Source organism: Delphinapterus leucas, chromosome 4 (assembly GCF_059928025.1).
Source record: "Delphinapterus leucas isolate spDelLeu-1000000601 "Yukka" chromosome 4, BTC_Dleu_Yukka2, whole genome shotgun sequence".
NCBI lineage: Eukaryota > Metazoa > Chordata > Mammalia > Artiodactyla > Monodontidae > Delphinapterus > Delphinapterus leucas.
The window spans coordinates 60,481,181-60,506,946 of NC_143132.1; the positions used below are offsets into that span (position 1 = coordinate 60,481,181).

The following is a 25,766-nucleotide window of genomic DNA, read 5'->3' on the forward strand; positions in this document are numbered from 1 at the left end:
CTTGCAAACACCGAAGCTCATTTTCAATTACCTTTGCCTTTTCCTGGCGCCCGGTGATGACGCAATGCTCCCTGATTGGCTCTGCATCGGAGGCAGTGGTTCAGGGAGCCGAGAATTCTGAAAGCTGGACACGTGGTAGCGAACGGCGAGGAGCTTAAGGGGTCTCAAGCCCAAAAAAGTTGGGAGGTTTGCAGGTAAGTGCCCCCTTTTCCTGTTGGTGTGGGAGCTGCTACGCGTAAGGGGAGGCTGCTGCGAGAGAGTCGCGTCGCGTCTAGACGCTTCCTGGTTGTGTTGCGGTAACTGTGATTGTACTGGCGCTATGTCTCTTTCATTTTTCTGGGTCTCCTGGTGGATCCTGGCTTCTGTAAATCCAGATTCTCCCAAATCGTGTGAGCCTCACCGCATCTCAGAGAGAAAAGTGTCTCCTTTCGACCGGGCTCTGCTTAAAGGTCAAGTTTCCGTGCGCAAGTTTTTTCTAGACTCCCCAGGATGCTTGGGAGGGTTGGACCGATCTCGAATACCTGATCTAAGCGCTTCGCGAGGTCTGGGGCCCCTGGAGATGGCCCATGGAGTGAAGCTAAATCCATCGTTACTGACTGAGCCTAAGTGTTCCCGGGGACAGTGCATGCTGGGATATGTAGGTTCATAAGGCAGGGTAGAGATTTAGACCCAGCTACTTTGTAGTTGTATAACCTTACGCAACTTGTTTAATAACTCTCGGACCCTCGATTTACTCATCTGCAAAATGGGAGCTATAGTACCTAAAGCATTAGAGTGTGGTACCCATTAAAAAATCAATGTATGTAGAGAACTCTGCCAGGAAACGTAAACTGAAATAGACTTGAGATTTGTCAAAAAAATCAGGGAAGCTGTGCCCTCAAGACTACTGCAGCAATCACAGGACCTGTTCCGTAACTTGAGTGTTCATCAGAAGGGTGATGGTAGATTAAATTGTGTTACATCCAAGCTATGCAGTATCATGAAGTAGTTATTTTAAAGGGTAAGTTAAATTCTTTGTCTCTTCTTCAGGAAAAATATCCGTTGTGTATTCCTGGGCGAAAAGCAAATTTCAGAGAAGTGCTTATAGTATAGTATATTTGCATTTTTTAAATTAAAAAACACCCTTTCTCATACAGTATATTTAAATGTTTGTGTGCATATATAGAAAGGTTGTACAGGTTGGAGGATGGATACAGGCAGAGAAGGGAGATAAAGGAAGACAAGAACAGTAATAACAGTATAGCAAAATGGAAAATATGACTGTAACATTATATCTTAACATTACAGTTAATTTGTAAACATTGCATATGTTTATGGACAAGATGGGACTTCTAATAGACTACCAGCGTATTAGAGTACAGCCTCTAAAGGCAGACTTCTATGATTTAAGTGGCTCTGCCACTTTGTAAATGGTCACTTTTTTAGCCTCAGTTTGCTCATCTGTAAAATGCCCGTAATAATAGCATCTGCCTTAGATTGACATGACAGTACATAATAGTGGAGTTAACATGTGAATAACAGGACCTGATACATAGTAAACACCCAATAAATGTTGCTACTGTTGTTGTTATTTCTTTAAATAGGTGAAACTAATTTAACTTTTATTGTGATTACTGACATATTTGGACTTACGCCTGCTGTCTTATTTTGTATTTTCTATTTTTGGTGTGCTTTTTGGTCTCTTTTCCTCTTTTTTTCCCTTAAGTATTAACCAATTTTTCTTGATCCTTCCCTGCCCCTCCCCAGCGGAATGGGAATTATCCATTTTCAGTAATCTTTTAATGCTTACTTAAAAATTTTTAAAATGCATACTTAAAGTTTAACATTATTCATGATCTCTCTCCTCCTCCCAAATAGTGTAAGAATTTTAGAATAGTACCTCTGAATAGTTTCCTCCTCATCTTCCATTACTAGTTTCTAGGATTTTAGAGTCCATCATTTCTGTATGTCTTTCTTAGTCAGCTCAGTGCACCATATTGTTTAGAAGTCCTTCAGACTTTTTTTGCATGCATATACAGACAGTGTACAGTGTGTGTTTGTGTGTGCATATTTATAAATATATATACGCAATTTTTCTTTTGCAAAAAATATGTTCACCTAAGCTTGCTCTTTTCCCTCAGTGTATTGTGGTCATCTTTCCATGACAGTCTGTAGAGAATCCATTAAGAAACATTTAAAAATCCCTTTTTTCCTAAGGGGATGGAAGGAGGGGAGAAATATGTGGCAATGGAGGTATTAAGATATGTACAATGCTGCCACAAGTGCAGGGAATCTTGGTTAGCCCTTGTAAAAGCATAGATCTACTTGTCCTTAAAGTGATTAAGAGTTTTTCCATTAACCATTATTTCCAAATGGCTCTTTTAATGGTTTTTTAAGACTTTACCAGGAAGTGAAAATGTAGATGTTTGTATATTGAGAAAAGACAACCCCAGAAATCTTAGAAGAGACTCACAACAAGTGAAAGGGAAAAGGGTAATGATATGAAGCCAAATAAAAACCAGTTAATATTTTGGAGACCGTTAGTTTGCTTCTTGAGAACTTTGCTTGGATTAATAGACTGTATCACTCCAAAAGCATGTTTTAAAAATACGTACATGAGGGCTTCCCTGGTGGCGCAGTGGTTGAGAGTCCGCCTGCCGCCGCTGAAGGGGACATGGGTTCGTGCCCCGGTCCGGGAGGATCCCACATGCCGCGGAGCGGCTGGGCCCGTGAGCCATGGCCGCTGGGCCTGCGTGTCCAGAGCCTGTGCTCCGCAGCGGGAGAGGCCACAACAGTGAGAGGCCCACGTACCGCAAAATATGTATATATATATATATATATATATATATATATGTACATGAATATGTGTATGTGTGTATATATTTACATTACTCCATAATAAAAACTTTTTGTGTTCAAGCCCCTAGAAAAAATGTGCAATTATAAAAACACTAACCACAAATTGATCAGTAATGGGGGAAGGAAAGTACATTCTCTGATGCTTTCCTCAGATTTCTTCATATTTGCATTCATCCTCACAATACACAGAATCACCAGTAACAATTTATCTATTACAATACTTTTCTTTAGACGCGTTTGTCTACTTTTCCTTGCTTATACTTTTTCCTTTGATGCTGTGTCCATTTACTGTGATTAGGGTAGGACTCTTAAGAAACCCCGAACAGCAGAATGTGAGCACACAGCACCAGAGTCCCATACTGTGGAGAGAACCAAGTGGGTATTTCTCTCTAGCTGACCTAGTGGGTTCAGTACACTAAGCTAAGGATTTTCAATTTCATCCTTAAAGTTATGGAGGTTAAACTTTTGTGCATTGTATCACAGGAGGACCCATCTCTGCATCTAAGAGCATGGTGGCTGAGGTCCTCTAGGACTACTGTGGACCTGTAATGACAGACCTTGGGTTAAGAATGAAGGAAGCTATTTCTTCAATTGAGGAAAGAGTGGGAAGAGGAGATATGCATATACAGACATTGTATTACTCTCACTTCAAAGATGTAATCAAAAGCTCAGGCCTCTTGGCAGAGACCTGGGTTCTAGACTAAGTCTGATTAATCTTGCTTAGCCTCAGATTTGTTATTGTGGAACGGCAGAGGGGATGGTCCATGAGGAGCCCTCAGTTTGGCGTCTCTGGTAGTAATGGTCAGACTTAACTATTTTCAGCATTTCTAAAGCCTGATGGCAATCATACATTACCTGGGATGTTAAACAGAAGTTTACTAAAGCGCTGTGGTTTGTTGTTTTTACCTGGAATTGAGTTAACTTGACATGGAAAAGCACATTATCTCATGCTTGTCAGCAGCTTTGATTGTCAGTCTTTTATGTTATTTATTAATAAACTGGAAAAATGAAAGGAGGGTTTGATGGGGAGAGATAATAATAAAAATTGGTAGCATTCTAGAATCCTAAACTTCATTTTTCAAACATGCTAATTTTATCCTATGAAGACTCTTCGTACTTTTATATGGATTTAATTTAAAAAATACAACTCCTGTGTACATTTAAACTCTTTACAAAACTTAAGCAGCTCAGATGAGACAGAACTTTTGGAGTAAGGGGAGGAACCAGCAAATTCTTCTCTCTAGGCCTTTCTGAAAACACGCGGGACAATGTAGTGTCTTCCATTCTCAGATGTGTGTGAGGGTAGTAAGCGCTAAGTTGTTGCATTATTAGTAATCTTGGTCCATTAAATTTTCATTAGTTCTTATTTATGTTTCAAAAACCTATTGTTCCATATTTGTTGATTCTAATAGTCAGAATAATAGGGTTGATTTATTAACTTTGAAGTGAATTTCTTACTTTCGTGCTTCCCCCGCTTCAGTTCTCTAGAACTTACTTAGATTGCAAAATACATTCTTTAACTTTGCTACAAATGGCTTCCAAGCTCTGTTAGTTTAAAAGATTTTTATCACTTGAAACCAGAAGGTTATGTGTATTATTTGATATATCAATAAGGAGTATGAGGGACTTCCCTGGTGGTCCAGTGGTAAAGAATCCACCTTACAACGCAGGGGACGCAGGTTCGATCCCTAGTCAGGGAAATAAGATCCCTCAAGCCTGCGCATCGCAACTACTGAGCTCGCACGCCTCAATGAGAGAGCCTGGGGGATACCCACGCGCTCTGAACGCCACCAGCCACAACTAGAGAAAACCCGCACGCCACAACTAGAGAGAAGCCCACGCGCCGCAAGGAAAGATCCCGCATGCCTCAACGAAGATCCCGCGTGCCGCAACTAAGACCCGATGCAGCCAAAAGTAAATAAAATTAATAAATAAATAAATCTTTTTTTTAAAAAAGGAATATGATTGTATAAACTAATGACTCTTCTTTTGTATTCTCTTGTATTTTCTATATTACATTCTCATTAGCCTGTAATTATATTTATTTTTTTGGTATAAACTTTCTTTTACTTTAACAGTTTTAATGTGTAATAGCATGGCTTTAAAAAAATAGCTTTTATATTACCCTTTGTTAAAACATAATAACTTTTTTCTCTTAACACTCTCCATTTCTGTGGGTTCCAGTGAGACATTTAATCTTTGTGATAACTTGAAATAATGAAGGTAGAGTCACAGAAAATTGACCAGCCTTTCCCCAAATACTTATACTATTTTTTATAATTCATGTTTAACATGAAATCACTTATTGAACCATACGGAAAGTAGTTATTCTTATTTCTAAAATTCAAAAGTCTGTTAACTATTTTATTTCAATATAAAAATTTATAACTCCCCAAAAAGTAATATATACATCCCTGAATATTTTTTAACTAATGATAAATAATGCTTATTTATTTGGTAACATCTTAAACAATGGTTGACTTTCAGCGTGTGGTTTAGTATAATGCTTAAGAGGATAGGATCTAAGGTTGGAACCTCTCAGAGAGCTGTATTAATTTATCTATTAATAAAACTGGGCCTAGCCTAAGTGGCAAAAATTCCAGAGGGTATGGTATCAGTACTTGCTGCAGAGACGCTGGTATTTCAAAATGCTGAATATCCAATGACATTTTGCAAATGATCTGCCATGCCTGGTCACTGAGTTTTACAGGGCATTTAAAGAAGTGGGGCCCATGGGCTTCCCTGGTGGCGCAGTGGTTGGGAGTCCGCCTGCCGATGCAGGGGACGCGGGTTCGTGCCCCGGTCCGGGAGGATCCGACATGCCGCGGAGCGGCTGGGCCCGTGAGCCATGGCCGCTGGGCCTGCGCGTCCGGAACCTGTGCTCCGCAGCGGGAGAGGCCGCAGCAGTGAGAGGCCCGCGTGCTGCAAAAAAAAAAAAAGTGGGGCCCAGGATTTGCTTCACTGAATAATAAATTAACACAGTCCAACAAAGTAATTGACCATGTTTTCTGATTTTTTTCCCTGTGTATCTGTGGAATTTAGAAAGTATATCTTTTTTGTTAATCAAATATTTTTCCTTCCCAATTATAAGAATAATGAAACGTTGCTTACGAATTGCATGGATGCCCACACAGTTTCTCACCTCTGTTTGGACACCGTATAAGAACAAAGTTGGAGAATAATCCCACCTCTCTGACATAACCTCTGTTTATCTTTTGATGTATGTTCTTCCATATATTTTAATAAACAGCAGAATGCTGTTTTGGAACCTGTTTTCTTCATTTAATTACATATTAGGAAAAATTGCTATGTTGCCTAGTATTCTCTCAAATTAGAGAAAGAAAAAAATAGATCAAATCAGTAATCAGTATTTCCTAAGCAGTATGACCTTTCTCTATACACATTTTCATGGCTGAGAGCAATCCTTGGCTTCACAGTGCTCTTTCCATGATTAGTCTTTACTTCTGTCCTTCTGTTTGTTTGGTTTCCATCAGCTCAGACAAAATTTCCATGACTGAATTTAAATGTGGTTGATGTCGTCATATTGTGCTGGGACTTTGGGGAAGGTGTCTTATTCTCTCTGTGTCTTTTCCCATTCCCCTATTCCTGATATCTAAAAAAATCCTAGACTGGAAGTAATAACAAACATGCTATCTTTTTTTTTTTTTGTAGTTTGCTTGGAAAAATGTTTAGCTTTTAGATGTCATGGAACTCCTTCTGAATGTAATGTACTTTTCTTATCAGGACCTAGAGGAACCCCTTAGGATGAAGCTAAGTCTTACCAAGGTGGTTAATGGCTGTCGCCTAGGAAAAATAAAAAACCTAGGCAAAACAGGGGACTGCACCATGGACATTCCAGGCTGCCTTCTGTACACGAAGACTGGCTCTGCCCCACACCTGACCCATCACACACTGCATAAGATCCACGGGGTTCCTGCCATGGCTCAGCTTACACTGTCGGCACTGTAAGTATGAGGCCTTATCGTTCACATGTCAACCCTGGCAGCAGCTTGGTTACCTTAATAAGGTGTGGTAAAGAGAAAGACTTCTTTGCTTACGTGCAAAATCTGTGGGTTTTTTAGAATGAAATCAGAAGAGAGATATCAAATATTGTACATCATCTGGCCCTAATCTGGAATCATGGGCCAGACCTACGTGATAGAGCTGCTTCACTTTTCCATACCGCCCTCATTGCCACTGCTCCCAGGGGTGACAGGGCCTGGAATGCTCTATGAGGGCTAAACTTGGAACCTAGGGGCTGTCTTCATGCACCAGCCTCAAAGTTTTCTCTGTCTCTGCACATGTTCTACTCTAGGGAAACAACTAAAGAGTGAGATCATTTTGTGTAATGGACATACTGACCTCATCCCTAATTGAAGAATCTGCTGTAAGATCAAATAACTCTGTAAGATTGTGTTAATAACAGTGATTTTAAAGGGACAAGGGAAAGAAGAAAATCGAGATATTCTGAGGCCATTGCTCTTTGCCAATCTCTCCTCTCACAGAACCACTTGCAAATTGAAGAGCTTTGCTCTGGCTAATGAACCCAACCTAATGAGTGGGGACTCTTGAGTAATGGTGTACTTGGTGGTTTGAGACTACATTTACTGTCACGTAGCTTGTTTGGGTGAGCAGAGGGCTTCAGTTGTTGCATAGAGTATCTGTAGAATGATTTATTATTATGTTACATAGTTTTCTGTTTTCCTTACAGGGCAGAACATCACGAAGTCTTGGCAGAATATAAGGAAGGAGTTGGAAAGTTTATAGGTAAAAGTTAATCAAGTTATTTGTGTGTGCCTTGTGGTGTATTAATTTGGAGGTTGGAGATGCTGTTTATTCTTTGATCCTTCATCCATACATTTATTTATTCATTAATTTAATAAGCATTTAATGAGTATCTAAGAACCAGGAACGCCTTTGAACTGGGGATTCAAAGATGAGTGGGAAACAGCTGCTGCCCTCATGAAACTCAGAGCCTAGCTGGGATAAAGATAAACAGGTAATTCTAGTAGAGCGTGGTGACTACATTTACAGGATCAGGTGTAGATACATGTATCATGAGAGCCCAGAGGAAGGAACACATAACCTGCTGTTGGGTCCATGTGGAAGGAGGTCAGAATAAAGGAAGTATTCTTGACAAAGAAGATGACGGGGCGCCTTAGCTGGGTCAAGGAAGAGTAGGCGTTAGCCAGGTCAGGAGGTGGATGCAGTGGTGGTGGCAGACAGGTGTGAGCAGACACTCCAGGCAAAGAGCAAAGACCTAGAGGTGAAGGACTGCATGGGACACACCTAAGATCCAAAGCAGGCTTGTCTGTTTGCACCTAAAACATAAGGCAGAGGATGAAGAGTCTATATTCAGCTATATTCTGATATGTTAATATTATCTTCTGTTCCAGAAATAGGATTTTGAATGCTGATCTATGTGTCCATTTATTTATAGGAAAAGCTTAGCAGGGACAGCCAGAGAACCAATTCTTCTTAGACCATTTTCTCTTGAAGCTTTTTCGCAATATCTAGGACTCACTTAAATGAATGAAAATCCTGCTTCCATTGGTTGTTCAGTCCTCTGCTTCTGAGGGAAACTGCATGACAACTTGGTTGTCACAAGGACCTGTGTTTCAGGAGAGGAATTTATATAATATCGTTTTCCTTGATCTGAGACCAATTTTAATAACCAGCTTTAAAGTATACGAGTGTATAATTAAGTGAAAATAGCTAATATAAGCTTTGTAGAGATAATTGTAATAATTGAAATTGTAGACAGTAAGGTGGAGAACTGCAGAGATTTTTGTTTGCTTTATATTTTTGGTCTTTTTTCAGCAAAATTCTGTTTTTTTCTTATGAAAATGCAGCATATGAAATTTAAGTACATATGGCTTAGTAAACTTTTTTTGGATTTTTTTTTTAAACAACTATCTTTTTGATTAAAGAACCTAAGAAACTGGCATCTTGAGTAAATGAAACTCATTGAAAATGAGATCTATTTGCAATGTCCTACAGCTTTTCTATAATTCTGTCCCTAGGGACCCATGGTGTGGGCTGGATTTATTATTAGTAAGATTACCTATTGACTGTATAATTTCATCTTTCCAGTAGCTAGTTCCCCTTGGATAGTGCCTAGAATGACCATACTTGGTATTAAATTCTTCAAAGCGAATCAAGTAGGGTCAACATATCATTAAACACTTTCATTGTATCATACTTCAGGTTATACCTTTCCTTTGTAGCAACTCGCTATGTCTTCAGACATGAACCTTTACATTTAATTCTTCTTTTAGATTAGTAGGTTTCAAAGTAATCTTTTCATTCATGTTGACAGGCCTCCTACAATTCTAAGATAAAGTATGAGCAATTTATTGTGTTTTAGACTTGCTTTATCCAGCAGTACACATTATGAAGCTGCTCTCTGTTACAACACAGTGTAATTGTTGATGTAAGTGCTCTCAAGGGTTCTTTTTTTATGTTTATACAGGCATGCCAGAATCACTCTTGTACTGCTCCCTGCATGATCCAGTCAGCCCTTGCCCAGCTGGTTATGTAACAAATAAGGTATGTTCTCAGAAGGTCCTCCAAGGCTGAAGGTTTTTCTCAGGAAGTCAGCCTATGGGATCTCTCAGCTGCAACGATCCCACTGCTTGGGATGCTGAACCATTCCAGACCCCTTTATGCCTTCTCTTTATTTCTACGACTATAGTGGGATGGTGTGGTTCATAGGAGTTAGAGTGGGGCAGCCCAAGGATAAGGTTAAGGTAAGGACTGTATCCTCAGCTTTTTCATTGTTGCCCAAAATTTGGGAGTAGAGAAAGGTCAAGTACATGCCAAAAAAAGAAATTGCTATGATGGTAGAAAACAATAGTCTTTTGATACCATGCTTTATTTGAAGTTTTAACAACCTCAGGAATAGTGGGGAAAGTTGCTGACGAGTATTATCACATGTATAACTATATATAGTAGAATCTCAGTATAATACTGCTTTTTAGAACAGAATTTGAAAAAGCTGGAGATTTTAGCTGGTGAAAAACAGTATTCAAAGGACTTCCTTAAAAGTTTTAACCTGAGATATGGCCCCATTGCATTGTCCCTGAGGACAGCATTCTAGAAAAGCTTTAGTATATATTGCCACTTTACAAACAGTTACTTTTCTTGCACCCACTTTATTGATATCAACAATATCTATTAATCTTACCTAAGGTAACTATTTTAAATTTGTCTTCTCTTTTACACTTCTTTTTATTTTGTAATTTGAATTCAAAAGAAAATATTTTGACCTCGGTTGTCTATTCCATTTATAGAGAAAGGGAGAAACGATTCATTTAAACAGTGTTCTTGTGCCAGAATAAAAAGATTATATGTGGCCCCGCATTTATGTCCATCTCTTCTAAGAAGAGAGATGCTGTAGGGAAAGGAGTAACCAAAAGTACATATAGAGATTCTTGTGTACTATGGGATTTATGTCTTTGCACATATTTCTGTATCTAACTCAATCTAGTAAACACTTACTAAACATTAATAATGTGTGAGGCCCCAGACTGTGCACTTGGGGTACAACCATGAATTCGGATACTCTAGTCAGACATATATACAATGGTGTGATAAGGACTATCTTTTCTTTTTCTTTCTTTTTTCCTTTGTTTGTTTATTTATGGCTGTGTTGGGTCTTCGTTGCTGTTCATGGGCTTTCTCTAGTTGCAGCGAGTGCGGGCTACTCTTCGTTGTGGTGCGTGGGCTTCTCATTGCAGTGGTTTCTCTTGTTGCAGAGCACGGGCTCTAGGCGTGCGGGCTTCAGTAGTCGTGGCACATGGGCTCAGTAGTTGTGGCTTGTGGGCTGTAGAGCGCAGGCTCAGTAGTTGTGGCGCACAGGCTTAGTTGTTCCGCAGCATGTGGGATCTTCCCGGACCAGGCATCAAACCCTTGTCGCCTGCATTGGCAGGTGGATTCTTAACCCCTGCGCCACCAGGGAAGCCCCAGGGCTATCTTTTCTGTGAAAGAAATAAATACAAATTGCTGAAAAATCTTATAAGAGTGAGCAATTGATTATGCCTAGTAACGTTTGGGGAACACAATAGAGTAGATGGTATTTGAACTCCTATGTCTTGAATAGTATTTTACCAGGCAGAGAAGTAGGGGAAGGCCATTTCAGTCAAAAGGAACAATGTGATCAAAGACAGAAGAATTAAAGTCTGTGGTGTATTCAGGAACAGCAGGGGGTGGCGGAGAATGGAAGACTGGGCTTCTGGAAAAGTAATTATAGAATTCTGAGCGCTAACTCAGAAGGTGGCTTGTGTGGCCATTGAAAGACTCTATCGGAGTGCCTCTGAGCTATCAGGTCCTTAGAGAATTTGGAATATAGTATAGGAAACCTCTTTACCCACCGTGTCTAGGATATTGAATTGCCACCATCTCTCCATCTGTAAAGAAGAGTTGAGTTCAGGATTGCTTTGATCATTTTATTATTTTCTTTTTCTTTTCATGTTACTCTTCCGAATCCCTCATCGTCTTGTCCTGTGGCAGTCAGTGTCTGTGTGGGGTGTTGGAGGACGAGTGGAAATGACTGCCTCCAAGTTCATGGCAATTCAGCAGGTCCTTCAGCCAGACTGGTTCCAGTGTCTTTCAGATGGAGAGGCAACTTGTGATGAAGCCACTTCCATAAAGAGAGCCAGAAAGTCTGTTGACCGATCGCTTCTATTCCTGGATAATTGTCTGAAGCTACAGGAAGAGTCAGAGGTAAAGCCGTGCCACTCACCACTCCTTTCTCTTAGAAACTCTCGCTCATTTACGTTCCAAGATACCACCCTTTCTTCTCCTTCTGCTTCTCTGCTCCTCATTTCTTGGAGGAAAAATCACCTGATTTTTTTCCTGATTGTTTTATTGCTCTTTAGGATTCTGTCTTAGGCTCTCTTTTCACCCCTCACTATTTGTTCTCCCTGGGCAGCTCCCCTTAGTTTAAATTGCTGAAAATTCTGAACTTGTGTATGTAATGGAGATCACTCTACTTAGCTTTAGAATTACATAACCACAGGCCTTTGCTAGGTTCTGTCACTAGAGTATTCCTCACATGCACCTCAAACTCAGAGATAACCAAACTCAGCGTCTCCCGTCCTCTCACCTGCTCTTCCTTTGGCTCTCCCTCAATACTCTGTCTCCCTTTGTGGCAGCCCCCAGCTCCTCAGCCCAGAGATTTGAGTCTTTCAAGACCCCTTTTAATATCCAAGTAATATTCAGTTTTTCACTCCACCTTGGTTCCAGTTCCCTAAATAAGTCTGGAATGTGCCCCTCCCCACCCTTCTTGTCTCCTTAAGGCACAGTAACCTCATCATCTCATGAGCTGGGGAAGATGAAGCTGTAGCAGTGAATAAAGGATCTTGATAGCAGAGTTAATAAAGCTGGAAAAGGAAGGGTTCATTAGGAGAGAGCAGAGGAGGTGGGAGAACAGGAGATACGACCAGAGGAGAAGCTGTCAGTGTCTGATCATTTATGTAGAGTAATCTTGAGCAACAAGTGGGCCCCACTACGGCAAAAGCGCACGGAGTTTCAAAAACGTCATTATTTTGAGTTTACCAATAAAAAATATAACTTGGCTAATCAAGTTAATATACATGAAATAATTAGAGGAAGCTTACTTGTCGTTCTTAATAGAACTCTCAGTATGGGCAGTAAGGGTCCAGCATGGGGCCATGGCTGTGGGTCTGCATTGTTAGCTCTGCCAACAGTTGTTTGCTAGCAATTGTTTTGAGCCAGTAATTATCCTCGTAGGATAAGTAATGTTTGGATGAGGAGAAAGGGAGGACAGGGCGTGTGACGGAGCATGATTATTAGATGAGCCTCAAATCCCTCTTCTGTGTTCAGTCAGCCTGACCATTTCACGTTGTTTCTGTGCGTTGGTCAAATGCAGGGGTCCCTCTCTGTACCCCTTATGCTCACGCTATTGTCTTGACATGATTATTGATAGTGCCCCCTTTTACTTTTAAATGTGTCCCGTTTTAGACAATAAATTATATGGTTATAGTTCTTACACCGTGAAAATGAATTTCCCAGATGGGGCTGTACCGGTCACGGAAAGGGGCAGGCCGTGTAACTGTCTCCTTTGTATGGCGGCATACATCTTTTCCTCTTCCTGTGATTTCTTCCCCTCTGATTCACTGACTCCTCTTCCTCTGAATGCCCTTAAATGTTGAAGCTCCCCAAGGTTCTGTTGTCGGCTTTCTTTCCTTCTCCATGCATTCCCTAGGCCAGGGATGGCAAATGAGTTCCATCTCAAGGTGCTTGGAGCTGCTCCCAGGTGCAGCGGGGTGAGGATGGCCCGCTGGCTGGCTCTGTCTGCCATGGCAGCAGGCGTGGGGAGTGGCAGCACTGTGTCAAGCACCTACCGTTCTCTCTAGGCTGGGCAGTCACACTTTATATACATATCCCTGACTTTCGGTCCGTATGTTCAGTGGCTGATACCTCAAACCCAGAATGCACGGAAGAGAATAATCATCTTGCCTCACCCTCCACTGTTTTCTTAGGATTCCCTGTCTTTGCTCCTCTCGTCATCTCCCTGGACTTCTGAAATTGGAGCCAGGAGTCCTCCTAGATTTTTGTCTTCGTCCTCCCCCCAGGCAACTAATCGGTCAGGTTGAGTTGATTGTACCTCCTGATGAGGTTTCAAATCCTCTTTCTCCTCTTCACCCCCACCCCCCACCCCGCCACTGCCTTAGTCCAGATCTTCTTCGTCTTTCCCTGGATGATTAAAGTCGTCTCCTACCCCATCCTACCCTCCCCTCATTCATTCTCCGTGCAGCAGATGAAGTGTTCTTTCTGGAGGAGTAGACTGATTGTATTCCTCCTACTTAAACCAAAAAGCAAAATTCCCTCTTTATAGCCTTCCAGGCTCCCTCCCCATCCCTCTCTTCTACCAGAGAGCCACTGTTGATTGTGTTTTTCCCTGCAAACCTTATTTTTTACAGTTCCATACACATAACTATTACACATATGCATGCCTATGTGTGGTTTTTATTACATGAATATGATCATCTATTCAAAAATTTGCTTGTTTTTATTTAACAATATCTTGAAACTCTTTTCCTGTCAATGTATATGTTAATATATGTTCTGCTTTCTTTTTAAAACAGCTATATAGGAAGCCTACTATGAACATATTATATTGATACTTTACTTAAGCCTTTACTCTATTTTTTTTTTTTTTTTTTTTTTTTGTGGTACACGGGCCTCTCACTGTTGTGGCCTCTCCTGTTGCGGAGCACAGGCTCTGGACGCGCAGGCTCAGCGGCCATGGCTCACGGGCCCAGCCACTCCGCAGCATGTGGGATCTTCCTGGACCAGGGCACGAACCTGTGTCCCCTGCATCGGCAGGCAGACTCTCAACCACTGTGCCACCAGGGAAGCCCAAGCCTTTATTCTATTGATGGATGTTTAGCATGTTTCCAGTTTTTCATTATTCTAAACATCTTTCGCAAATAAACCTTGGTACATATGAATGAATATATTTGTAGGAGATATTCTTAGAAGTGGAATTTTAGGATATATAAAGATAAAAGCATTGACGTTTTGGTAAGTGTTATCTACTTGCCCTCCCAAGAGGCTGAACTAATTTTTATTCTCTCTAGTTATCAGGGTATATAAATGCCATTTCTCTAACACTTTTACCTCTGCTATGTTGCTCTCTGTCTTTTAACTTTTTTGTCGGTGTGATAGGCAAAAATGGTATCGAATTATTTCCAGTTTTCATTTCCTTACTTGTGAGGTTTAGTAAGCTCTCCAGATATGTACGAGGCATTCACATTTGTTTTTCTGAAGTTCATAGTCACATATTTGCCTAGATTTCTATGGGGTTGTCATTTCCTTAGAGGATTTGTCGGAGCTTTACCTATGGTGTAGACATTTATGTGTTCCTCCAAAGAATAAGTTCCCCTTTGTCTTTGTTGATAGTATATTTCACTAGGGAATTTTTATTGTTTTTGTACTCAAATATGTCTGCCGTTTCCTGTAAGCTTTAGCTTGCTTTGAAAGGCCTTCCTTATCTCAAGACTATAAAAATATTCAACCTATTCTTCTAATACTTGTATAGCTATATTTTTTATGTTTAGATCTTAGGGCCATCTGGAATTTATTTATTTATTTGCGGTACACAGGCCTCTCACTGTTGTGGCCTCTCCCGTTGCGGAGCACAGGCTCCGGACGTGCAGGATCAGCGGCCATGGCTCACGGGCCCAGCTGCTCCGCGGCATGTGGGATCTTTCCGGATCGGGGCACGAACCCTTGTCCCCTGCATTAGCAGGCAGACTCTCAACCACTGCGCCACCAGGGAAGCCCTGGAATTTATTTTTGAGGATGGTGTACAGTAGTAATTTTTGTTTTATCTTTTTCCAAATGGACAGTCAGTTGTCCCATCCAAACAGTTTTGCAGTTCCTAAAGGTATTTCTAACTAAGAGATTTAGAAGTAACCTAAGGTAGACCAGGATAGCCATTTATAGAAATTAAAACTGTTGCTTTTGTTCTTTTCCTCTTATACCTGCTTGGTGTGTGCTTAATTTAATCTAAGCTAAAGCCTGATTAACTATGTTGATTGCCTCAGCTTCTCTTCAGTCTTTTCTTCCCTTTTTGAGTGGCTTTCAAATTGTGTTCTTTCGAGCCCTAAGGGTTCTTAGGAAGGCGGTAAGGCTCATTTAAACAAAGGTCTCCACTACTGGAAACAGTTAAAAGCGTTCAATCCTTTCTTACCTTAGGTCCTCCAGAAAAGTGTGATCATTGGAGTGATTGAAGGTGGAGATGTGATGGAGGAGAGGCTGAGGTCAGCACGAGAGACAGCCAAGCGGCCTGTAGGTGGCTTCCTTCTGGATGGCTTTCAAGGGACTGCAACCCTGGAGACTAGACTGCACTTGCTGTCATCAGTCACTGCGGAGCTACCGGAGCACAAACCGAGGCTAGTGTTCAGTTAGGGTGCAGGCCGAGCCTGGTGGGCTGCAGAGCAGGGGTGCTGCCGAATGTGTGGTATGCAGTCTGTACATGGGTGTGTCTTTTCATGTTTGGATTACGTTCTTTCTGGGCTGAGTCTGCTGAGGCAGACTGTGGAGGAAGTTTCCATCAAGGCTGTCTTGCCTTTGATTTCAGAATGTAGACCAGAGGACACTGCCATGTGAATTAGTTTATTTGATCCTCATTATAAGTGAGGGCAAGTGTTATATTGGTTCCCCTCATTCTTGTGTCAATTGTAAATATTGTTCTTTATTCACTATAACCTGGTGCCTGGGGACAGATAGAAAGTCATGTGGAACTCTGGCCTTAAGCAAGTAAAGTTGAGGACAGACCTGGGATGCCTAGTGGAATGAAGATGGGTTCTGTCAATAAGGTCCTTTAAGAAGTTCTTAGATTTGAGGCAGGTAGTGAGTGGTATTATTTTTTGAAATCAAGGGCACTGGCAACCCTAGTGGGGTTGGTTCTTTCCATCAGTCACAGGATTCATTATGTGCTGGAGAGAAGAGTGATCTGCAAGATTCAAAGCTAAAAATCCCCAAGTTTCTGAGTATAGCCAATGTCTTATTAGACTATTCAAATTTTTTCTTTCTAAAAAACTGTAGTCTTTTATCCCAGTTGATATGAGTATTCATGCTTTTTTCCTACAGATATATTAAGAGGTTTGATTATGGGGTGCTGCTTTATACCCCTTGGGCTGCTGGATATGTGTATGTAATTTTACTACTTTTTTAAAAAATCCAGGTATAGCTTGCAGTTAAGTATATGAATCTTATGTATACCCTGATGAATTTTTATTTGTATATATGCTTGTGTAAACACCAGCCAGAGCAAGCTATTGCCATCACCCCAGCCAGCATTCCCCCCTCCCCCCGCCCGCCCGCCCCAGTTTTATCCTAGCTCTCTGTGTTCATTGCTTTCCCTCCTGTGCTTATTTCATTCTGGTGTGGATGATAATTCAGCACTAGTATTTCTAGTCATTTTCTGGACTCCTTTTGAGTTAAGTGCTCACAGATGTCTGTTACTGGATTTGAAAGCTGGGATTGTTTTTCTTTCTATAAGTGTGTAGAAATGCCAGCTTCAGTTGGAGAGGAGTTCTAAAACATGACATTACTTGAAGGAAACTGTAGTCAGAAAAACCAGCATATATTTAAGGGTTCTAGTTGTTTAATATTACATAAGCCTTTTTTTGGACTTCTTTTAGAAATCAGGGAGTCTATAAGCTTTTCTCTGCCAGTTTGTGAAAGGGACCTATGAGTAGAAAAACAAACATAAAAAATAGCAGCCAGCCAGCCAGCCCTAGTCTAGTGCATTTCCTCATCTTGTTTTAGTGGCAAAACCTGGTTGAATGTTATTAACACTCAGAATTCATTACCCATTGCCTCTGGAAATACCATCTCATTCTACCATGCAGACATTTTATTAATGGAGAAAATATAAAGAAGCATAAAGAAAACTGACTAGATTCTTCGAGCCTGTGGGCAGAGTTGAAATTCCGAGAGCAAGAATTGCTTCATAAATGAACCTGTGAAGAATACAGTAGATAAAAATGTCTTTCTTGAAGCAATTATGAAAAAGAATTATAAGCAAAATACAGTTAAAACATGGAAGAGTATTTGAAGGGGAAATAAAGCACACAGCTTTGCACTAAAAAAAATCTTATGTAGTGGATAGGAAGACTACAAAGTTCAGCCTGAGACTACGGAGGTTATTTCAGAAGGGATGAGAAGGGAAGGAAAACTAACCTTTGTTAAGCTTCTCTTTGGGGCAGAAACTACACTTTGTGCTTTTGCGAATATATCATTAATCCTTACAACCAGTCTATGAGGTATGTATTCTTGCTGTTGTTTTTAAAATGAGAAAACTAAAACTCAGAAAGGTTAAGCAACCTTCCCAAAGTAACACAGCAAGTAAATAAATGGCAGGGCTGGGATTCTGGTCCAGGTCTCTCTGCCTCCAAAGCTCTATGTTCTTTCCATACACCTCCTTATCTGCTGCCTGCCACGCTAACCATGATTTTTGTTATTATTACTGTTAATGCTCTCTGGAAAGACTCTCTGATTTCATTCCTGGCATTGTTCTTATGTCACTGTTCATATTATTTTCACAGGCTCATCTGCGGTGTTAGCCAGCCAGATGAGGTGCTCGAGTGTATTGAAAGAGGAGTGGACTTATTTGAGAGTTTTTTCCCTTATCTAGCAACAGAGCGGGGATGTGCCCTCACTTTCAGCTTTGATTACCAGCCGATTCCTGAAGAGACATGTAGGTCTTTTGAAGTTAATCTCTGTGCTACCCTTAAATTCTATTTCCTATCAATTTTTGCCTTGAGTTACAAGCCAGAAATATGTGCATACTATAAAGCCAGCCTTTTATAAAACTATGTCTTTGTTTCTTATCTGTACGCCCTGGCATGTTGGCACACAAAACCAGGCACTTAATACTATACACATAGCTCATCAATATTAGGAAGTGATTTTGTAGTGAGCAGAACCAAGAAAAACAAAACCTCTTCTATTAACAACCTGAAAAAAGAGCATTCAGAGTGAATAGTGATGAAAATCTAAGAAAAGAAAACCTTTGAACTGCTTGGTAAAAGTTAATTTGTTTTTTCACAAAAGAGTTCTTGTCTGCTTTTTGCAAACCCCATGCTATTAATATACAGGGAGTCTCATCCCCTCTGATCCTAGTGTTACTTTTGCTTTTTTGGTTTTTTATACATACTGAGATGTGAAAGCTGTTTTCCTCTGCTAATGGTGCTTTGAAGCACTGCCATTTTCTTTTAGTGTTTAGTTATTCAGAGGTCAAGAAAAGCAGTTTCAGATTCTAACATTTAACTGGCAGTAGAAAAGGAACCAGGATACAGACTTTGGGTTGGGGTCCCTTGAAGTGTCTCCACAGTGTTTCAGGAGAATGTTGTGTGCCTGGCCTTCCGTCTGGCCTTCAGAGTGTGCTTTCCTTTCTCTCCTCCTGCTCTCCGTTGAACTCTTGCTCTATCACCGCCAGCCTTAAATTTGAGTAGGGCCAGAGACTTCTTTAAGGGTTCATTTTATTCCCCACAAGTGATGAAAATTTCATTCAGAATATGTTACACTCCTATAAAGCAACTTAAGCGTTAATCTAAATGGAATTAGTTCTAGAAACAAAATCAATCAAGTTGATCAAATTCATATATAGAGGAGGTCAATTTTACTGTCTTTTAGACAGACTAGAACGTAATGTATTTGGATAGGCACACCATAAACACTTTATACATGTTCATGACTTCATTTACAAGTGAAATTATCTCTGCCAGGACATAGGTGACATTCTGTACCGTGAATACGCAAAACTCTACAAAGACCCTGATATTGAATTCTCTGTAACAAACACGTTCCTTTTGGGCCAGAGAAAGCCAAATTTCTTTATGATTGGGAAAACTGAGTTTGAACATTTTTCTGCAAATATTATGAATCACATTTGTGTGCGTGTGTGTGTATAGTAAATTGAGGCTTTTTGCCAATTACAAAGTGAAAATTCCAAAGGAATAAGTTGCATAATGTAGGCAGCAATTCCCCCTAGTAACACTAGTTACTATGCAAAGAGCCAGCTGCTCTGAAGAGAGGCAAGTAGATAAGTATTCCTGGTGTTTCTCTTGCAATTCCAGGAATGTTCTTTCTTAAAGCAAAGAGTTCAAGGGAACAACTCAAGTCCCCATTTAATTATAAGATATATACTTGTAACTACTATTCACTTAGACATAGTTGAATCTCCAAGTTTTGATACTATAGATAATAGGTCATTGATCATCTTGTTACATATTGCCTTGTTTTTCTTGTGCTATTTCCTTCGGATAAGTTCTGAGGAGTGGAATTACAGGGTCAAAGGGCATGAAATAGTAACTAAAATAAAATTCTCCCAATGGCCATTCTTTATCTGATCTTCATTCAAGACTTTTTGTTGGTTTGTCCTTTAGTACTGCAACAAAATGGGACAGAGGAAGAAGTAAAATATGTGGATCAAACAAAGAAGAGTAAAACAACTAGTTGCAACCAAGAAATCACATCATTTGAAATTAATCTGAAGGAAAAAAAGTAAGGAATTTTTTTTAAGTATGGATTTTGATTTCTGACTTTTTAATTTCAGTCTGTTTTGAAAGTTTATATAACTGTTCCCTTTTCAGTTCATGACTTCAAAAAATATTTATAGTTGGATATTGTTTGGGCCTTCTCAAATTCAGTGCCAGCAGTACTCTTTTTCTCTGCAGATGAATTTGTGTACTTTGTCTTGTCAAAAAACTGAGGCTAGATAACTGCTGTTTTAGAAGAGCTGTCAGAAAAATTAGACCAGATCCATTGTTTGGTGTTCTTTACTCCTTATGATTACTTTAAATAATAACAGTGTAAAATAAGGATTTCAAGATAAAATATTACAACAAAATGTTTAAATTTTAAGGAATTTAAGCCATCTTGGTTATATACAGATTATAAATCTTAAATAAAATATTTGCCTCTATAGAGACTTAACTAAGATATCTTATAACTTTGTATTTGGCCAAAAGTGGAAATAATCAGTGAACCAGTGAGTGGTTTTTCTGTGAACTTGGTATACTCACTTTAATGCTGGGGTGTTTTTGGTCGTACATAAAGGGACATTTTAGGGACTCAGACTTATTTATGTCTATCTAGTAACAGGACAGACTTGAAAATTTATGAAAGAATATGAAATTGCTAGCTCTTCTTTCTATAGTAATTTCTTGATTATAGGTCTGTAATGGTGACGTTTATCACATTTGACTTCTTGAAAAATAGCCAAGGAGATTCATTTCCATTTTTAAAAAGCTAGGGTAATATAAATGGTTACTACTAAAATTCACTTTACATTATAGATATAATTGGAAACTGCAATATTTTTATCATCAGCGCTAGAAGTTTTGGAGATTTGGTGTTCAGATTGTAGCCTTGCTTGTGACTGTGTGACCTTGGTCAAGTCATTTAACTTCTTTTTAATAGCTGATAGAAAGTAGCACGTATATAGTGCTTAGCATGTACCTAGCAGTGTCCTTTACTATATTAACTTATTTAATTCTTGTAACAACTCTATTAGGTAGGCACTGTTACTGCCTTATTACATTTCAGATGAGAAAAGAAAGACACAAGGGGAGGTTAAGTGACTTTCCCAAGTGAGTTGTTAGCCAGGAACCAACCCCAGGCATTGTAGCTCCATAGCCCTCCCTCTTAAACCCCTTGGCAGTCTTCACTGGTAAAGTGACAGGAAAAATGCCTATCTCGGGCTTCCCTGGTGACGCAGTGGTTGAGAGTCCGCCTGCCGATGCAGGGGACACGGGTTCGTGCCCTGGTCCGGGAGGATCCCACGTGCCGTGGAGCAGGCGGGCCCGTGAGCCGTGGCCGCTGAGCCTATGCGTCCGGAGCCTGTGCTCCGCAACGGGAGAGGCCGCAGCAGTGAGAGGCCTGCGTACCGCAAAAAAAAAAAAAAAAAAAAAATGCCTATCTCCATGGGTGGTTGCAGAGATTAAATGAGACAGTATATATAAAAGTTTTTTGTAAACTGCAAAAAGCTATGCAAGTAAAAGGTCGTATCATCTCTTCTAATATTAGCTCTGGTGGCGAGTGGGAGAAAAGTGTCATTCATCAGAACAGTGTCTCCTGACATTTTTGTGTGCCTTTACAGTGTGACTAACCCTGCTCAGCAGGGGGGAGCGAGCACGTGACTCTTCTGCTGCTCCTTGGTAAGCCTCAGTCTAGGAGGTTGTATCCATCTGAGGAAGACTCCTGAGTCTCCTGGCCCATTGTACTCTCTGTTAACTTTTGACCACATTGCCGTCTTAAGCAGGTGCCTGGCACTACGTTTGCCAGTTGTGTTACTAACTATTGGTTACGTGCCAGCAGAATAGGTTAGTCTAGGTTGTCGAGGTCTTGTTTTCCTCACTTTCCGGAATATCGTTGTAACTTCCTTTCTCAGGTACCAGGAGGACTTTGATCCGCTCGTGAGAGAGTGTCCCTGTTACTGCTGTAAGAATCACACTCGTGCGTACATCCACCATCTGCTGGTGACCAACGAGCTGTTGGCTGGCGTCCTGCTTATGATGCACAACTTTGAACACTACTTTGGATTTTTCCAGGCCATCCGGGAAGCACTAAAAAGTGACCGACTGGCACAGTTGAAAGAGCTCATCCACAGGCAAGCATCTTGAGACCTGGTATGCATAACCTGACTCTTCACATTGAGCCTGCACCACGGTTGTAATGTGGGAGGAAGACAGCAGGAAGTGATCTTCACTTTAATCACTTACATTTGAGAATGAAGTCTGCTCAAATAAGGAACGTCTGTACTGTACTCTGCCCGCCTGAGGCTAAAGAGACTTCTTCATACGACTGAAATGACCTAGAATCACCTAGATTGATCAGAAAGAATTGAAACCTGACCTTGAATATTTCTGCGCTAACTCTTTTAGTCAACAGAGATTCGTTTAGTCAAAGATAAAAGCTTTAGATGTGAAGGGACAGCCTTGAAGTGGGGATGATGAGAATCTGAGGGTTCACTGAGTTGGATTGGAGCTTAAAGGGAATTGATTGGTCATGAGTAGCATGACCTCTGTGGACACATGCCTGTTGACCAAGAAGGAATTTGTCTGATTCAAGAGTTTTCTTCGTTTTAATCCTTATATTCTCAGGGGTCTCTTTTGGACACTTGTGCCTTCCAAGCTGTCCTGGCAGTGCAATCAACCTTGTGATTTAACCAGGCTCACATCTCCATGGAATGTGGAGCTCACACATTGCTCCAATGACCAGTTGGCCCAGGGCACACTCTTCGTTTGACCATATGGTCTTTCTGTGACTTGTCTCACTAGAGTCAGCGCAGTTGCCTATTAGGAGCTGAAAGTTTGCCTAGCTGCTTTCATCTGGTCGTACAGATCCACTGTGGTCTGCCTTTTAGGCTCATTAAGAGTCGAACCACATAATAACTGGAGCTACATCACCTGGGGAGATTCAGTCACCATGTGTTCACTTGGACGGAGCCCTGGCCTGCCAGTTAGAGGATTGGGTTTCAGTTCTACTCGACTAAGACACTTGGGCAAATCACTTAACCTCTCCATGCCTGTTTCCTCCTGAATAAATGGGGACAGGCAAAGTGAATAGTACTAAACGAATTTCTAAGTTTCCGTTTAGCTCTAATATTTGGGGAACAAGAAGTTTTAGATTGGAACCATAGCTTTATGTGTATCCTTGTTTATTGATCACTATTGGCCTGATGAAAAATGCAGTGGTGCCAGGAGTCAGGCAACAGTAGAGATATTTGAGAGCCTAAAAAGGTTTAGCCTGTGGCTTTTAAAGTGGTTGGTAAATTGGCATCAGCAGGTCCTGAGGCTGGGAAGACCTTCGCTGATCACCTCTGATTCTCTGAATTTTTTCTGCTCTCGTCAAAGGAATGACATCATGTTGATGGTGTGAGAGGTTATTTTTATTTTCTTTGTGCTTTTCTATATTTGTCAAGCTTTCTATAAGCATACGCATACATGCACGTTTCACACATAGTTTTTATAGAAACAGCAGAACCAAAAAGATGTCTTTGTTTTGTTTGTAGGGGTATAAAATATATGTTTTACATTCTTGTGCTACATTTTTCTATTTGTTCATTTTAGTGGGCATTACTGAACCTTGTTTTTAATTATTATGTGGTTACTATATTTTTACATGTAGGGTGCCCATCTATACTGTTTTCTTTTATTAGTGGTTTAAGAACGTCCATGAATTCCAAAGCTCATGAATTCCAGAATTCATGGATATTCTTACAACCTCTCCTCCAATTAATGGCAAGGATACTTATGAAAGACAGAGTTTCTGTTCTCAAGAATCTGCTTGTTTTGGGCTTCCCTGGTGGCACAGTGGTTAAGAATCCACTGCCAGGGCAGGGGACATGGGTTCGAGCCCTGGTCCGGGAAGATCCCACACGCCATGGAGCAACTAAGCACGTGCGCCACAACTACTGAGCCTGCGTACTGCAACTACCGAAGCCCACGCACCGAGAGCCTGTGCTCCGCAACAAGAGAAGCCATCGCAGTGAGAAGCCTGTGCACCTCAACGAAGAGCAGCCCCTGCTCAACGCAACTAGAGAAAGCCTGAGTGCAGCAACAAAGACCCAGTGCAGCCAAAAATAAATAAATTTATTAAAAAAAAAACAGAATCTGCTTGTTTTGAAATATATTGGATTGGAGTTGTTCATATGTTTACAACTCCTGTTCAATGCCAAACCCATGGTTGGAGGAGTATTAATAAATATCCCAGAATCCATATAAAATTTATGAGTTTTATTTGTGTTCAAAACCGAAAATTCTGTCCAACTTTGTCCATTTTTCTGGGTCTTTTTCTCATTAGCACATTTGAAAAAAATGTTCCTTTCCTTTAATGTAAATCTATTAAGGTCAATAGCCAATAAACATTTTTAATTAAAAAAATATACTAGTCTGGTTTCCTGTAAATAGTAATGAGTCTATTAAACAAAACGTTAAATTTCCATGGTACCAGAAATGTTCTCTACTATTCCATCTGTAGTCATTGTTTTAAGTGCACTCACACTAAATGCAGAATCCCAAGAAATTCAGGGATGCACCTGTCTTTTTACATTATATAATCAAGGGCCTTAAGGCTATGCTAGCACATAATAAAAAAATAATAATAGCCACAATCTATGGAGTACTTTTACTGTGCCAGGCACCTTAGTAACTGCTTTCCACACATATCTCATTGACTCTTAGAGCATGGCTGTGAGGTGTTTATACTATTATTCCTAGCCTGAGTTTCGGGAAGGTTGAGTAGCCTGCCTGAGGGCGTACCAGGAATTTCTGGAAGGTTGAGTAGTTTGCCTAAGGACCTACCACTAGTCAGCTCCCAGGTTAGACTTGGCACCATCTGACTAAAGCTCAACAGTTAACCGTTGCACTAGCTTCTTCCTGGTGGCTTACTCCTGAGTTGAAGGGGCTATGAGAAGTGAGGACTGAAGAGATGGGTCTTCTGGCCCCGAGGTGCGGGGTGCTTCTGGAGCTTTGCTGCAGCTCAGTCCTGGTTTCCACTCCTCCACTGGAGACTAGCTGGCCCTGGCCTGTGTGACCCATGGTACCATGTTGGCACCCGTAGGTCTGTAGGTGCTCAACGTGAGTTGCCATTCCACGTCCCCCAATCCTTCCTGACCCCAGTTTGGGGACTGTAATCACACCTTGAATGGTTTTGAGAGGGTTTCTGTCTGCGATCAATTAAAGTGGGGAGTCAATAGGAGTCTGAGGTTTCCTATATGCCTTGGGGGAAGGATATTTTATTATTCTCTGGGAATAAAGGGAAAAGATTCTTTTAAAACATTTTTCAAACTAAATACTTGTGTAATTAAAGCATTTTAATAAAAATTTCAAACAAAGACCATCAAAAGGTCAAGATTAGAGTGTATAAGCAACCATCTTCTCCAGGATGTTTTTTCCTGTTGAGGCAGCTTGGAGCTCACTGAGAAACCACAGAGTTAAATGATTATCCCGTGCCTTCCTAATTAGGAACAGGCTGCTCTCTGCAGTTTGATTAGTCTCGCTGGTAGCGATGGGATTACAGCTTATTAAAACTGACAGTGCTGTCGGGGGCAGGGAGCCAGGAAGGTCAAACTCACATGCTGAGCCAGCCACCAGCAAGGCTCTGCCTTTACCTGAAGGTTTGGTGTAATTGGCATTCATCCTAATATTCTTTTTCATTTCTTTTATTTTTTTCAACTGTCAAGTCTCTTCCTCATTTTACACCTTTTCTCTCTCTTCTTCCTCATGGGCGTCCCTGACTTATGACCATATAACCCAAATAACAGTTGGCCAAACCAGAAAAGCAAGCCCAGTGTAGGCAGTGTGAAGTAGGGTAAACATACATCCTCGTTGTTCACAACAGTCCTGGTTTATGTCTGTGGTCCAGGCGTCATTACTAACAGCATC

The 25,766-nt window shown here is 40.7% G+C and overlaps 1 protein-coding gene across 9 annotated transcripts; it reads left to right on the forward strand.

Annotated features, from left to right (window-relative positions):
- Positions 1-68: 68 nt before the first annotated feature.
- QTRT2 (queuine tRNA-ribosyltransferase accessory subunit 2) lies at positions 69-24,551 on the forward strand. Of its 9 annotated transcripts, XM_089910562.1 has the most exons (11): positions 70-194; positions 375-449; positions 4,509-4,752; positions 6,583-6,803; positions 7,550-7,605; positions 9,311-9,387; positions 11,350-11,562; positions 15,565-15,761; positions 17,922-18,073; positions 19,764-19,881; positions 21,770-24,550. In XM_089910562.1, exons 3-11 carry the CDS (start codon positions 4,741-4,743, stop codon positions 21,999-22,001), a joined length of 1,278 nt encoding a protein of 425 aa, XP_089766688.1. In that variant the 5' UTR covers positions 70-194; positions 375-449; positions 4,509-4,740; the 3' UTR covers positions 22,002-24,550. The 9 variants fall into 9 exon arrangements, with proteins under 9 accessions (XP_089766689.1, XP_089766691.1, XP_089766688.1 ...); XM_089910563.1 differs by lacking the exon at positions 375-449 and having other exon boundaries at positions 69-194; XM_089910560.1 differs by having other exon boundaries at positions 70-1,000.
- The last annotated feature ends 1,215 nt before the right edge of the window (positions 24,552-25,766 follow it).